At 61.1% G+C, this 13728-nt stretch overlaps 1 protein-coding gene across 3 annotated transcripts; it reads left to right on the top strand.

The window, feature by feature from the left end:
- The first annotated feature begins 430 nt into the window (after nucleotides 1-430).
- TBX1 (T-box transcription factor 1) lies at nucleotides 431-8870 on the top strand. Of its 3 annotated transcripts, none has more exons than XM_074321835.1 (9): nucleotides 431-677; nucleotides 1242-1358; nucleotides 2615-2981; nucleotides 4935-5036; nucleotides 5890-6061; nucleotides 6580-6735; nucleotides 7354-7421; nucleotides 7505-7608; nucleotides 7960-8870. In XM_074321835.1, the coding sequence occupies exons 2-9, from the start codon at nucleotides 1325-1327 to the stop codon at nucleotides 8430-8432; spliced, it is 1476 nt and encodes a 491-aa protein (XP_074177936.1). In that variant the 5' UTR covers nucleotides 431-677; nucleotides 1242-1324; the 3' UTR covers nucleotides 8433-8870. The 3 variants fall into 3 exon arrangements, with proteins under 3 accessions (XP_074177936.1, XP_074177935.1, XP_074177934.1); XM_074321834.1 differs by having other exon boundaries at nucleotides 1239-1358; XM_074321833.1 differs by lacking the exon at nucleotides 431-677 and having other exon boundaries at nucleotides 690-1358.
- The last annotated feature ends 4858 nt before the right edge of the window (nucleotides 8871-13728 follow it).

Below are 13728 nucleotides of genomic sequence, written 5' to 3'. Positions count from 1 at the left end.
CCAGAGCCTCAGTGCAGGGCCAGAGAGGCTCCTGGAAGGCAGGGAGGCTTGACACCCAGCTGGGAGACTCAGGACAGGAAGATCATGGATGACTGATCTGATCAGAGGCCTCAGAAGCAGTAGGTCGGGGGAAGGCACAGGCCAAGCCAGGCCTTTGCATTTGAGATGCCTGGGCCTAGAGTCCCTGAGGCCTCAGGCAGGCCTTGCCTTACTCTGCCGGGCCTAAGTGCCCCAGGCAGGCAAGCTAGCTGTGGGGTGGGTGGCAAGCGAGGGGCAGCACACCACCGGACCTGGAGGCCTGAACTCCTCCGACGTGTCCTCGGCTCCCTCGGCCAGTGCAGGCCCCGCCCCCGGCCCTCCCTGCCGCTGGCCGGTGCGTGGGGAGGTCGGAGGAGCGGGCACTGCCCACCCTCCGGATGTATAAGCGTCCTGGCCAGAGTCGGGCGGGTGCGCGCGCGAGTGCGCGTGACGCTTGGGCTCCTGGGCTGTGCAGCCTGGGCGGCGTCCCTCTGCTTGCTCGGGGTCCCCAGCCACGACAGTGAGCCGACCGAAAGGGGCAAGGGGCGTTTTCTGGGCTAGGTCCTGTTCCGCTGCACAGAGGACAGGACGACGCCACAGCCCTGGGGTTGTCCGCCTGTGGCTGGTGCTGGAGTTCGAACTGCCCTCTCCTTACCCAGGTGCAGGGGCAGCCAGGGAGGAGGAGGCGGGAGGGGCTGAGAGCAGGGGCAGGGCCGGGCCCAGGCAGCCCCTTGGTACTTCACCGGTGCCCCGCTGCGGGGGACTAGGGCTGGGTGCTCCGGATATAGTTGCCTCCCTTCTGGGGCTGTAGAAGTTGACGGTAGCTTCACTGTATAGAGGGAACCCCAGCCTCAGCGGGAGCAGTGGGATAATTGAGGGGCGCTGGTCATGGAGGTCCCTGGGAACAGAAGCGAGGAGCCAAGGAGCTTGAAAAGCAGAAGGGCCCTGTGCTCCCCGTGCGCTCCACCCGCCTGGGCCCCTTGGCTGCCACTGGCCAGGAGTGGGGGGCTGTGACGCCATAATCCCCTGGGCCAGGGGCCGGCGGCTGTGAGTGGCACCGCAGGCTCCCGCCCCCGGGTCCCGTGGGCTGGGCCGGCCTCGGTGCGGCTGGGTGCACGCAGACGGAGGCGGCGCCGGCCAGGCCGCCCGGGCGCCTATGGACTCGCGGAGCCCGCTGTCTCCCCGGGCCAGCGCGTTCAGCATCGCCTCTCTGGTTGCAGCAGAGGCCGCAGAGCGCACCGCTCGCCTGGGTCCCGGGTCCTCCGACTGGGCGAAGCTTCACCGGCTGCTGGAATCCCCGGCAGGGATGCACTTCAGCACTGTCACCAGGGACATGGAAGGTGAGCCTCCCCGCTGTGTCTACTCGGACTCGCCTGCCAGACTCCCTGCCGCACCGCTGCTGCTGTGGGACCCCAGCAAAAAGAGTTGGGAGGGTCAGGGCGCAGAGTGGGTGGAGGGAGCTCTGTCAGGGTGGGCTCCAGGCTTCCAGCTTCAACTCTGGGACAGAGGAAGGGCAGGCATCCTGCCCAAAGCCTGTGCACCCTCCAGCCTGGGGACCCAGCTGCAGAGACCTGCAACACAACTGGACACAGACCCAGAAAAGGGCTAGTGGAGGCCGGGAAGGACAGGAGAGGAGGGCCAGAGAAAGGCAGCAGGGGTGGCCATGAGCTCGGAGAGGTGGGATCAAAATCGTGTAAGAAGAGAGTGCGAGAGTCAGGGAACACAGGAATAGGAAAGAGAAAGTCTTGAGGGCAGGCAAGAGAAGAAATTGAGAAAAGGAGAAAAAACACAGAAAACCTGAAAGGAGGGTAGGAAAAAGGAGAAAGAAGAAAAATAAAGAGAGCAAGAACGAAAAAGAAAAAAATGAAAGAAAGTAAAGCCATTTAAAAAAGAAAAAAAATTAGAAAAAGACTTCAGTGTTTTTTTTTTAAACAAAAGGAAAAAAAGCCACGAATAACAAAGGACATACAGAAATAAGATGGAAAGGGCAGACTGAAAAGAAAAGACAAAGAGTGATTAAAAATAAAGTGGAAAAGAAGAGTGGGACATAACAGGAAAAAGAGGAAGAGGCAGAAAATCAAAGAGAAACGAAAGAGATAGTGGAAGAAGGAAAGACGATTAGGAGGGAAAATTTAAACTAGGAAGACAAAGGTAAAAAAATAAACTGGAAGAGAAGAGAGCCTGGAGAGAGAAGGGAGAAATGCAACACGGGAGGGCGGCAGAGCGAGGGGCGGCGGACGGCCCTGCGCTCTGGGGAGCCGGTCCGGGCGGTCGGGGGGCCCGGGCCGAGCAGCCGCGGCGGGCGGGCTGGGGGCCGGGGAGGGGGAAGGGGCGGAGGAGGGGCGCGGGAAGGGGAGGAGAGGGAGGCATTGTCTCGGCGGGGGGGTGGGGGGAACTCGGGCGGGGCGGGGCGGGCGCCTCCTCGGGGCCGGCCCGCGGTGTGGGGCGGCGCGGCCTGGGCGCAGCGCGGCGCCCGCCACTCGGCCCTGGGCGCGGGGCAGCGCTCATCTCGGCGGCGGCGGCGGCCCGCGGGTCATGATCTCCGCGGTGTCCAGCCCGTGGCTCACGCAGCTCTCGCACTTCTGCGACGTTGCAGCCTTCACGGCCAGCAGCCTGAGCAGCCTGGGGGCCGCCGGGGGCTTCCCGGGCGCCGCGTCGCCGGGCGCCGACCCGTACGGCCCGCGCGAGCCGCCGCCGCCGCGCTACGACCCGTGCGCTGCCGCCGCCCCGGGCGCACCGGGCCCGCCGCCGCCGCACGCCTACCCGTTTGTGCCGGCCGCCGGGGCCGCCACCAGCGCCGCCGCCGAGCCCGAGGGCCCAGGGGCCAGTTGCGCGGCCGCCGCCAAGGCGCCGGTGAAGAAGAACGCGAAGGTGGCCAGCGTGAGCGTGCAGCTGGAGATGAAAGCGCTGTGGGACGAGTTCAATCAGCTGGGCACCGAGATGATCGTCACCAAGGCCGGCAGGTCAGGGCGCCCTTCTCCCCGCCGCGACCCTCCCCCACGTGGCGCCAGTCTTGGGCAGCGCGCCTTGGCCCGATTTACGCGAGTGGGACCAAGAAGCGGGGTGGGGGGGCGCGGCCCGACCACCTGCGGGCTCTCTCGGCGCGGGCCGGCTCCTTCGCTCTCTGCGTCCCGGCTCCAGCGACAGCCGCCTGGTGCGCAGGGCGGGAGGGGACGGCGCAGGAGGCCGGGAAGGCGGCAGAGAGAAGCCCCGCGGACTTGCCGCCCAACCCGCAGCCACAGGACACGCCGCCGCTGGAAACAGGGGCCGGTTCCGAGCACACCGGGATGGAGAAAAGGCAGCCACCTCCAAGGGGCCTCGCCACCAGCCAGCTCCCAGTGGATCCCACCTTAAAGGAAACGCCGTCTTTGGTTCCCTAGTTCAGTCTATCCGGGCTAGATAAAGAGAGGGCAGCTGAGCACTTGTCTGAAAAATTTTAGGGGAGAATTAAGACTCTTTAAAACAATGTGCTCTGTTCTGTGGAGGTTGCTACCCAGTTTTCTCAGGCCTAAATTTCGGGTGGCTCTGCTGCTGGAGCCCGCCGCCTTCCAATTGGCCTGTATTTGTTGTAAGGGCCCAGAGAGAAGGGGAACAAGTTTTTCGATGCAACGGATTTGACCAGCAGACAAAGGCGGGTGCCTGGCTGTGTCTAATGTACACACGTAGACACCAGCTCCGTGTCCGCCTGGTCAAAAGGAGCTCAGGGCCTGTTTGCAGAGCCTTCTCGTGGTTTCTGTTTCCTTGCTGAGGCCGTCCTCCCTGGGGAGCCTGGGGCCCCATGCTCAACTCCAGTTCTATGGGTCTTCTTCAGGCTCTGCTTGCTGTCCTGGGCACACAGGCCACCCTCCCCAGAACTGCGCCCGGTGTTCAGTCTAGGCCAGCCCAGCAGAGGCCTTGGCGGCGGCCAGGCCACCCCAGGAGCCAGCGTTCTCAGCACCCTCCCGCCTGCAGAGGCAGGGGTGGGTGGCAGCCCTGTCCAGGAGGGCAGGCTCTGTAGCATCTGTTTTCTGCCCACCACCTAGAGGCAGCTGCCTATGAAGGGAAGCTGTAGGAAGGGCTGGAGTGCCAGGCCTCATGCTGTTCTGCAGGGCTCAGAGACTGGCGTTACTGCCCGTCAGGACAGGGCCGACCCACGGCCAGTGGACCATCCTGGAGCGGCATAATGACCTTTCAAGAGCCCTACCTGGTCATGGAGTTGGAATCCAAGGGAGGGAGAGCTAGGGACCATGAGGGCACAAGCCAAGTCTGTCCTGAGTAACTGTGTCTTGGGGTTATGGTGAAGGAAGTGGGAACTTCCTTGTGTCCCCAAGGAAGGTGAGGAGACTCCAGCACAGGGCGGGAGGCACAGCCCGAGAATCGGAGCACAGTTGAGGCTGGGGGCTCCAAGGCCTCAGCCTCGCTTAGGGATTTGGGAGCAACTACAGACCCAGTAGAAAGGGCAACTGGGCCTCCTCGGAATCACTCCGACTATCCCGGTTTCACTTTGTTCGAGCCGGGGAGCTTAGATCGAGCTGGGGAGGCTATGCCGAGGGCTGAGAACCGCTGGGACCGAGTCCTGCTGTGCGGGTGTTACTGGCTGAGGCTAGCTCCGGTCAGGACAGCGGGAATCAGCAATTGCTAGGTTGGGTCCATGCAGGCAAAAGTGGCAGAAGCAGCAGTTTGCCCGTGTTGGGGCATGGGGTTCAACTCCAGCACTGAGTTAGCCGTTTTTGTGTTTAAAAAAGGGGGCAGGGGGCTGCCTGCCGCTCCTCTTGCCCTCGCCTGGGGAGGGCCTTAGTTGGGTTAGAGCAGCTGAGTGAGGGGCCAGGCAGCCAAACAAAACAGCCGGCAGGGAGGTCACCCTTCCTGGAGCTGGTCAAGGTGGGGCGGCCCTGCTCTTCTCCACCTGAGGTGACGTGCCGCCCTGCTGCCCCCAGGCGCATGTTTCCCACCTTCCAAGTGAAGCTCTTCGGCATGGACCCCATGGCCGACTACATGCTCCTCATGGACTTCGTGCCAGTGGATGACAAGCGCTACCGGTGAGCGCCCAGCAGGAACTGGGAGGGCGCCCTGGGATGCCTCGGATGCTGCCCATGACATTAATGACCAGGTGGTCCCAGGCACCTGTGCCAGCTGCCCCACCTAACCCTGCATGACCTGCTCCCCTCCACCCCATCGGCCCCAGATTCACACACCCCATCCCCAGAGGTCCTCAGGAACTCCCCTCAGGAGGTCACACAGGTGGCCCCCCACCTCCCCTCTAGATGTAGGCCCAAGGCAGGTCCCATGCCACTGGCCAGCTTGGCCTGAGGGGGGCAGGCCCTGTAGACACAGTGCCCCCCTCCACCTTTCTTCGTGTCTTCTCCCGCGAGGGTGAGCGTGGGCACCTTGTCCCCTTCCCCCATTCCCAGGGAATGCTGGGCCCTAGAGCTGGGCAGGAAAGGTGGGGTGACCGGGAGAGATTATGCAAGGCGGGCCTTAACTTCCCGGACAATTAACAGCAATTAATAAAGAGAACGTGGTTCACCCTGTGCCCAAGGCCACTGGCGCAGCCAAATCCGGGCTCCTGCCGGGCCAGCGACACTGGAGACCAGCGGGGAGGCCCATAGAGCGCAGGCAGACCCAGGCAGACCCGCATGCGACGAAATGTGGCGCCAGGAGCCCAGCCTCCCTCCTCGGTGCCTGGCTTCCTGCTGTCTTGTGTATTGGGACAGGAGGGAGTTTTCTGTTTTCTCTACAATTCCCTTCGGAAAAGCTCCCAGCCAGTGTGGTAGCGGAAGCCTCGATTTCACCGATGGGGAAATTCATCAGAGGCACTTTCGGGGTTCACTCGGCAAGGCCCTCTCGGTTCACCCCCACATGGCGTGACCCTGTGCTCCGGTGCCGCCCCAGGTACGCCTTCCACAGCTCGTCCTGGCTGGTGGCCGGGAAGGCGGACCCTGCCACGCCAGGCCGAGTACACTACCACCCTGACTCGCCTGCTAAGGGTGCACAGTGGATGAAGCAAATTGTGTCCTTCGATAAGCTCAAGCTGACCAACAACCTTCTGGACGACAACGGCCACGTGAGCAATCCCCCTCCCCAGGCTATGGCGCTGTCCTGTGCAGGGCCCCTGGAGTCCCTGCTGACTGAGGCCACTGGCAGAGCTTGGGCAGCTCAGGGTGTAGATGAGGGACAGGCTACAGACAGTGGCCCCTCTGGTCAGGGGCTCACAGCCTGGTAGTCCTCGGGTCTAGGAGAGGGGTCACCCTGCTTTCCTCCCCCGACTCCTGATCTTTTGCTGGAGGTTTTTAACTGGAAAGGATGGGGCCATGTGTTGGGCAGGAGGCTTTGTGGAATCCAAGACAATGATATGGGTTGAAGTAGTTCGCAAGTACCTAAAGAAAGAGAATCGAAGCCTTGATCTTTTGTTACTTGGAACATCTTTCCCGGTGGCCCCCAGTGGGTCATAGCCTCCACTTGGGCCCCATGGCCAGGCCTCATTTCGGGAGTTAAGGATTTTGCTCAATTTCTCTGGGACATTGGCTGCTTATTTGGACTTGGCCCATTTCCTAGCTCCCACCTCACCACCTTGTCTTCCAGATTATTCTCAACTCCATGCACAGATACCAGCCCCGCTTCCATGTGGTCTACGTAGACCCGCGCAAAGATAGTGAGAAATATGCTGAGGAGAACTTCAAAACCTTCGTGTTCGAGGAGACACGCTTCACTGCTGTCACTGCCTACCAGAACCACCGGGTGAGGCCCTGGGGACCAGCACCTTCAACATTTCTGGGAAGGGGTACAATTTTCAGTCCCTGCTTGGGAAACAAGGTTTGGACATGCAAGCTGTGGGTCCCAGTGGAAAGCAACCACATGGATCCCCACCCCCTAGGGCCTCAAGCAGCCCCTCCCCTCTGCTGCAGGACGGCCTAGCCTCCTATCAGGTTGACCTCTCTAGCAGCAACTGTCACTGCGGCCTGAAAGTTTGTTTTCCAAACCATTCCGGAAACTCCCCATCAGGGGCCGATCCGAGGTTTACCCAGATTCCTAGGGCGCCCCCCTCCCCTCCACTGCGGGGTGGGGGTAGAGGTGACCACATTCCCATCCCAGCCAGGGGTACAGAGTCTCTATCCCAATTGCTTGGGGCCCCTCAAGGGGTTCCTTAGCGAGAAAGGAGGCTCCACAGACACCCCACTGCAGGAGACAGGCACAACCTCCGAGGAGGGGGCAGTTGTGGGCCGGTTCCTGTCCGCGGAAAGTAGAGGGGCCCTTCCTGGGAGAGCCCCTGGCAACATTGCCCTCCCCTCCACGGAGGTCCGTTGGCCCTCCAGCGCAGGGGCTCGAGCTGTTTGCTCAGTGCCCGCTTCCCTGCAGATCACGCAGCTTAAGATCGCCAGCAACCCTTTCGCCAAAGGCTTCCGAGACTGCGACCCTGAAGACTGGTGAGTGTCCTCCGAGGAGACAGTGAACGCCCGGGCGCCTGGACAGTGAGCCCCCTGACCCGCCGCCCGCCTCCCTCCCACAGGCCCCGGAACCACCGGCCGGGCGCGCTGCCGCTCATGAGTGCCTTCGCGCGCTCTCGGAACCCTGTAGCCTCCTCCCCTACGCAGCCCAACGGCGCCGAGAAAGGTAGGGCCTGGGTCGTGGGATCCCGGCCGCGGCCCTGCGCGCGCTCCGCCCCGGGCAAGCGGCTGCACCCGGCCTCGCCTGCGCCCCAGGGGCGCTCGCGGCCTTCGCGCCGCTTGCACAACGGCCCTGGCGGCGGGCAAGCGCGCACTCGCCCGCCTGGCCGCGACGGCTGCGCCCCGCCCTGCCGCCCGCGGAGGGGCGCGGGCCCCTAGGGAAGGCCCGGGTCTCCGGTAGGTTCGGAGAGGAGGGGCGGGGAGCGGTCTCGCGCCTCCTCCTGCCGGCGCCGCCGGGGCTCTCGCGGGTACCCTCGGTGGTCCGGCCCCCGCGCTCACCCGTCGGCCCTCCCTGCAGACGCGGCCGAAGCCCGGCGAGAATTCGAACGCGACGCGGGCGGGCCGGCGGTACTCGGGGACCCGGCGCCTCCGCCGCCGCTACTGGCGCGAGTGCTGAGCCCCGCGCTGCCAGGGGCCGCTGGTGCCGGCGGCCTCGTCTCACTGACCGGCGCGCCCGGAGGGCGACCCAGCCCCCCGCACCCGGAGCTGCGCCTGGAGGCGCCCGGCGCGTCGGAGCCGCTGCATCACCACCCCTACAAGTACCCGGCCGCCGCCTACGATCACTACCTCGGGGCAAAGAGTCGGCCGGCACCCTACCCACTGCCCGGCCTGCGCGGCCACAGCTACCACGCGCACGCACACGCGCACCCGCACCACCATCCAGTGAGCCCCGCCGCCGCTGCCGCTGCCGCCGCCGCTGCCGCCGCCGCCGCCAACATGTACTCTGCCGGGGCTGCGCCGCCCGGCTCCTACGACTACTGCCCCAGATAACGCGGCCGCTCGGTTGGCGGACCCGGGCAGCCCTGAGGCCGGCAGAGAAAGCGCACCAACCCCGGGCCACTGCGGGTCGCCCCTTCCCCAGTCTCGCAGCCATGGGGTCCTCCACTCTCCGCTGGAGCGCTGTGGAAGGACCAGGTTCCCCAGCTCGGGTGCCACCGAGGGCACCCCAGCCCCAAGGGCCACGGGAGCCGCGCCGCCTGTGCCAAAGCGCCCGGTCAGCGCGGAAGGAAGTGATATTTATTGTTCTCCGCGAGACCGCGTCGACCCCACCCCCCACCCCAGCTTGGGGGTGGGGTGGGTAGTGGTCAGTTGCAGTGTAGACGACCTGAGAGCCTTGTCTGCAGGCGGTGTAGATACGTGTAGATATTTGTAGATACTGTAGATACCGAGCCGGCGCCAACTTGATAAACGGTTTCGCCTCTTTTGGAAGCTGTCTGCGTGTCCATTTATTTGTGAGCAGTTAGATCTCGCAGGGGATCTCAGGGACAGCGACGCTGGTCGACTCGGGGTCTTAAGAGTCTGCCCAGCCCTAGACCCCGCAGGCCACAGATCCTACTCCGGGCGGAGCAGTGTGTACGTGTGTGGGGGGGTGTCCCTGCAATGCCCTCTGAGGCCCCTTCCAGAGCCTCTTCTGGACCCCACCTCTCAGTCCTCTCCCCGCCCCCTCGGCGTGGCCTGTCTGGGGTCACTCCCACTACCCCCTCCCTGTCCCTTTCCCTCCGTGCCCTTGCCCTCCCACTTTCACCTAGTGGCTTCACCCCAACCTCCCCTAGGCTGTGGGTACCAGGGCTGCCCCTCAGCCCTGGGTGTGCATCTGGCCTTTTTACTTATAAATTTCTCACATGGGCAATTGTCCTTTTTCTAGGACTTGGGCCTGAGCCCCCACCTGTTTTCAGGATGGATGCTGGTCCTGCATGTTTTCTATGGAAGCTGGGAATGATAGTCACAGCAGGACACTATCAGTGGGGACTGGAAAAGGAGAAGCCCTGATTGATCAAGAAAAGACAAAAACAGGCAGTTCTGCTCTTCTAGCATTTCCCTCGGCTGGCCCTAGCACTGGCCTGTGTTTTCCCCTGTTTATTGACTCTATTCACTGTGAGTGTCCCTACGGAGTGACCTGGACAGGGGGCACAATGACAGTGGTCATGAGTCATCTTGAAACCTGTCTGTGAAGCATTTTTCCCAGGCCAGGTGGTGAGGGACCTCTCCCCAATAACTCAACACCAGGGATGGGGGCCAGAGGAACCCTTTGATCCCTCCCTTCCTGAGTCCAGGCAGGAAAAGCTGACAGCCGGTGAACGTCAAGGCTGCTAACTTGGACACAAAATGAACGGGAAATGCAAGTGACTGAGGTTCTGTCCCCCTTCCGTGCCTGTCCCAGTGTGTTCGTGGCCATCACTGCCACTTGGCAATGGCAGCCAGGTCCCACCTCTCTGAGGGCACTGCTGGGCATTTCCTGATGTCCACCCTGGACTGGATGCTTTCTTCCCAGATATATTTGCCCTGCGGGTGTTGAAGGCTTAGAAATTGGACAGCAGGAACTGGTCCCATGAGGTGGGTCTAGGAAGAGAGTGGGTGACCAAGGCTGCTGAGGGGTGAGCTCGAGTCATGGCCCCCCAAAGCCTCTAAGGTCATCTAGTGCCAAGTGTGAAGATGCTTGTAGCATCTGCCGAAGTGGCCAGCAGGCTCCGTGGACATAGCTCAGGGACGTACTCCTAATGGCAGCTCTGGACTCCCATCCCTCATGGATACCTGTCCACTCCCACTGCAGATGTCCCTCTGGGTGAGCCGCCTGCACCAGTAGGCTCCCAACTGGGGGCAGCCTGTTTCATATGTGCCCCACAAATGTACCCATACCCATGCCCTTCTTTGTTCTGGTCTGCAGGAATGATGGGCTGTGGTTGGTGCTGCAGAGCCAGTGTCTCCTGCCAATGCTGGACACCACCTCCGAGGCCCACTGTGATTCTCAGGTCTCCCTCTCCCTCCACATACTGTCCACACCCAGGCCAGGGGTGGGGAGGGCAGAGGGTGAGAACCACTGCTGGAGAGAGCTCCACTTTGCTTCTTTTCAAAATAAAAGTGACGAGAAGCACCCCTCTAATGATGGTGCCAGGTGTTTGCAGATGAGAGGGTGCAGGCAGCACATGCACCTTTGGTGTGCAGCTTGCCAGCCTTGTGCATATGACCGCCTCCCGTAATCGTTACCTACTCAAGATGGAGAGCCATGCTGCTGTCCAACACAGTGGCTACTTACATTTTAATGAACAAAAACAGAATAAAATGAAACATTGGATTCCTCACTGGCTGCATTCCAAGTGCTGTACACTGCAGATGGGGGCTCGCCCTGCACTGGGGAACAGCCCCTAAAGGCGTGGTTTTCTCCCCTCTGCCTCATAGATGAGTTTGCCCGGCTAAGAACTTCTCATAAATGGGATCATACAGTGGGCTGTCTGGGCTGGGTGTTCCTGCTCCATAGTGTTTTGTGAGGCTAACTCATGCTGCCGCTCATTCAGCAGTTTTCCTTATCGCTGAGAAGCAGCCATTCTCCTGTGACAAGTATCTGGTTGTTTTAGGACGGGTGCTGTGATGCTCGGCGCTGAGGGCAGGGCTGGCTTCTCTAGGCTGTGTGTAGGCCATACATCACCGCACTAGGTTGCTGTCACCCTGCCTTGTATCTTGGAGTGCGGGGGGTGGGAGGGGTGGTGGTGGTGGTGGTGGTGGTGGTGGTGAGGAAAGGGCTGGTTACCCAGCTTCTACTGGGATCTCCGCATTTTAGAAAGGCACTAGGGCCATCTCTCGGTCACTCATTCCTGAAATGAGTGCTTGGTGAGCACCCTAAATTGCAGGCACCGTCTGGCCGTTGCGTGTTGGGCTGACATTCCCCTGGCCAGCTGCTCCTGGACAGTTCTTTACTTCCTAGTGAAGCAGCTGTCGCAGCAGCTTCCTTTCTGTGACCATCTTCCCTTTCTCACTTCCGTTATTCCTCACTTTGGGCTCTTCTTCGAACGTGCCTGGCCTGCGTCTTCTATGAACCACCGTGCTGTGCAGGACTTAGGGGGGTCTGTCCCACTTGCCACCTCACAGGCTCACCCGTCAGCTGTTGGATGCCCCCACACAACCTTCCTCTGAGTCTCCCATTTGGCCCAGACGCCCCATTCTGCTCCCATCACCTGTCTCCAGGTGTGCAGCAGCTGGGATTTGGGAGAACAAGAGTCTGGACTAGAAAGGACCTCAGAGATCTTCTGGTCCAAGAACCCCAGACTCCTCAACCCTTGAAGCTCTTCAAAAAAACAATAGATGCCCAATATGTGAAATAGAAGTGGGCCTGTCCTTCACCCCTTTGCTTTGGGTCCCACATGAGGGGTCTAGGACACCCAAGGACCCTGGGGTGTGGTGGGACAACGCCCAGCAGCCTAGCTCCCTGTGTCCAGAGGACGAAGAGCAGCCCAAAGCCACAGGCAGGCCTCTGTCCTGCTGTACCGCTGTCCTCAGCTGTGGAGCCTCCATCTGGGACTTAAACATTCCAGGTCTCAGGAAGGCTTGGGAAGCTGCCCTGCCAGTTAGGATAGCCCAACACAAATGACTAGCGTTTTGGAGGACTTGCCAAGTGCCAGGTACCCTGAAGCCCCACAGTTGCTCTCTCCTCTCCTCTGAGTCTCACAAAAGCCAAGACATGCGAGCACTAATGAAGCCACAGAACAGAGGGCCTTGCTTGGTGTGAGGACACTCTGGACCGGGACCCTCCCTTGCACTGCCACTGAAGTAAAGCTGGTGATACCGCACGCCTTTACAGGGACAAAGAGAAAGCACCTGAAATGAGTGTGCCAGAGGAGCTGCATCGCGCAGGCAGACGTGGGCACAGGTCTCTGATGGCAAACATCTTTGAGGGGCTGTTTATAGTCCTCCCCCGGGGAAGCACTTGGGGTACAGAGGCTCTGCACTGAGATTTGGTCACAGGATAAGTAAGGGGAACCTGAAGCCTGGAGTTGCAGAGGGAGAGAGGCCCTGGTGGTTATGGGGCTCTAGTCTCCATCTCAGGGAGCTCCAGCCCCCCTTCCCTCCGGCTGGGGAAGTCCACAGAGTGTGTGGGACCCATATGACGACGGCTGGGTGAGTATGAGACACTGATTTCCAGGTGTGCTGTAGATCAAAGCACCCGCGCACCGGAGAATTCCCGGGGCCACAGCTGCCGAGGGCAGAGCCAGCAGAGCCGTGTGCAAGCAGACTGAGGAAGGGTGGGGGTGAGGAGCTTCTTGTAGGACAAAAGGGGTGATTCCAGGAGTGGCAGGAGTGCAGCCCAACCTCGAGCTGGGTGACTGGGAGAGCACAGTCCCTGGTTCCAAGGGCCTGTGCCTCGGTTTCCTCTTAACGCTGTGGTGCTGACCCTTGCCCGTGCAGGGAAGTGGACATCTGATGTGTCTGTCCATCCTGACCTCAAATATCTCCTCCCCGGCCGCCTTCACCCCTCAAAGTCACTTCTGCATCCAGCAAGGGAGCAGGTGGGGGACATGGCCCCGCAGCCCGGTGGTGGCTCCCAGCCCTGGGAGGGGAGGATGGGGTTGTTTCCTGGTCTACCTCACACATTTTCTGTATTTTAAAAAAACACGGCCGTGCCTTTGATTCGATTCCCTTTCCTGCTTGTCGCACTACTTCAAACCAGATGGTTCACAAGATGAAGCTCTGGAGTCTCGGCGTCTATTTAACTGCCGCCAGGTCTGTGTGTGGGAGACAGCAGAACCAGAGGTATTTTGTTAAAAGCAGCCCACGTGGGGGAGAAGCTTAGGTTTTAATAGCAGTAATTAAATTATCTTCTTAATTATAAAGAGGAATGGCATTGTCGACATCCTTTATCTATCAGTTTTCAATTGCACAAAGCAAACACTTAATCCTCTCCTTCCAGCGGCCGCCATCCCTGTCTCCCCGCTGGGCTCCCAGGGCTGCTCCTGCCATGCAGACCTCCATCTGGGACACATGAGAGTGTGTCACCTGTGTCCGCGATTCTGAGATGCCCAGAGTTCCTCGTATCTCAGTATCTCCGAAGTTAGGATGTGCTGCACTCAAAGGGGCTCAAGCAGGAGTGGGGCACCTTCTAGTGGTTGGGGCCCGGCCTTGGGGAACATGGTCATTTCTTCAGTCACATATGTATGTGTGCCGGCTGGGCTTGGGGCCCAGAACAACCCTGGGCGCTGGCATCTTGCCTGGGAGACCTTGCAAACCAGGGCTGCTTCTCTGGCTCCAGTCCCCGAGCCCTACCCCACCTTGGCCCTGCCCTCAAGGCTGGATGCCC

This window comes from Rhinolophus sinicus, linkage group LG16 (genome assembly GCF_036562045.2).
Source record: "Rhinolophus sinicus isolate RSC01 linkage group LG16, ASM3656204v1, whole genome shotgun sequence".
NCBI classification, from domain to species: Eukaryota; Metazoa; Chordata; class Mammalia; order Chiroptera; family Rhinolophidae; genus Rhinolophus; species Rhinolophus sinicus.
This window is presented reverse-complemented; position numbering and strand designations above follow the sequence as displayed.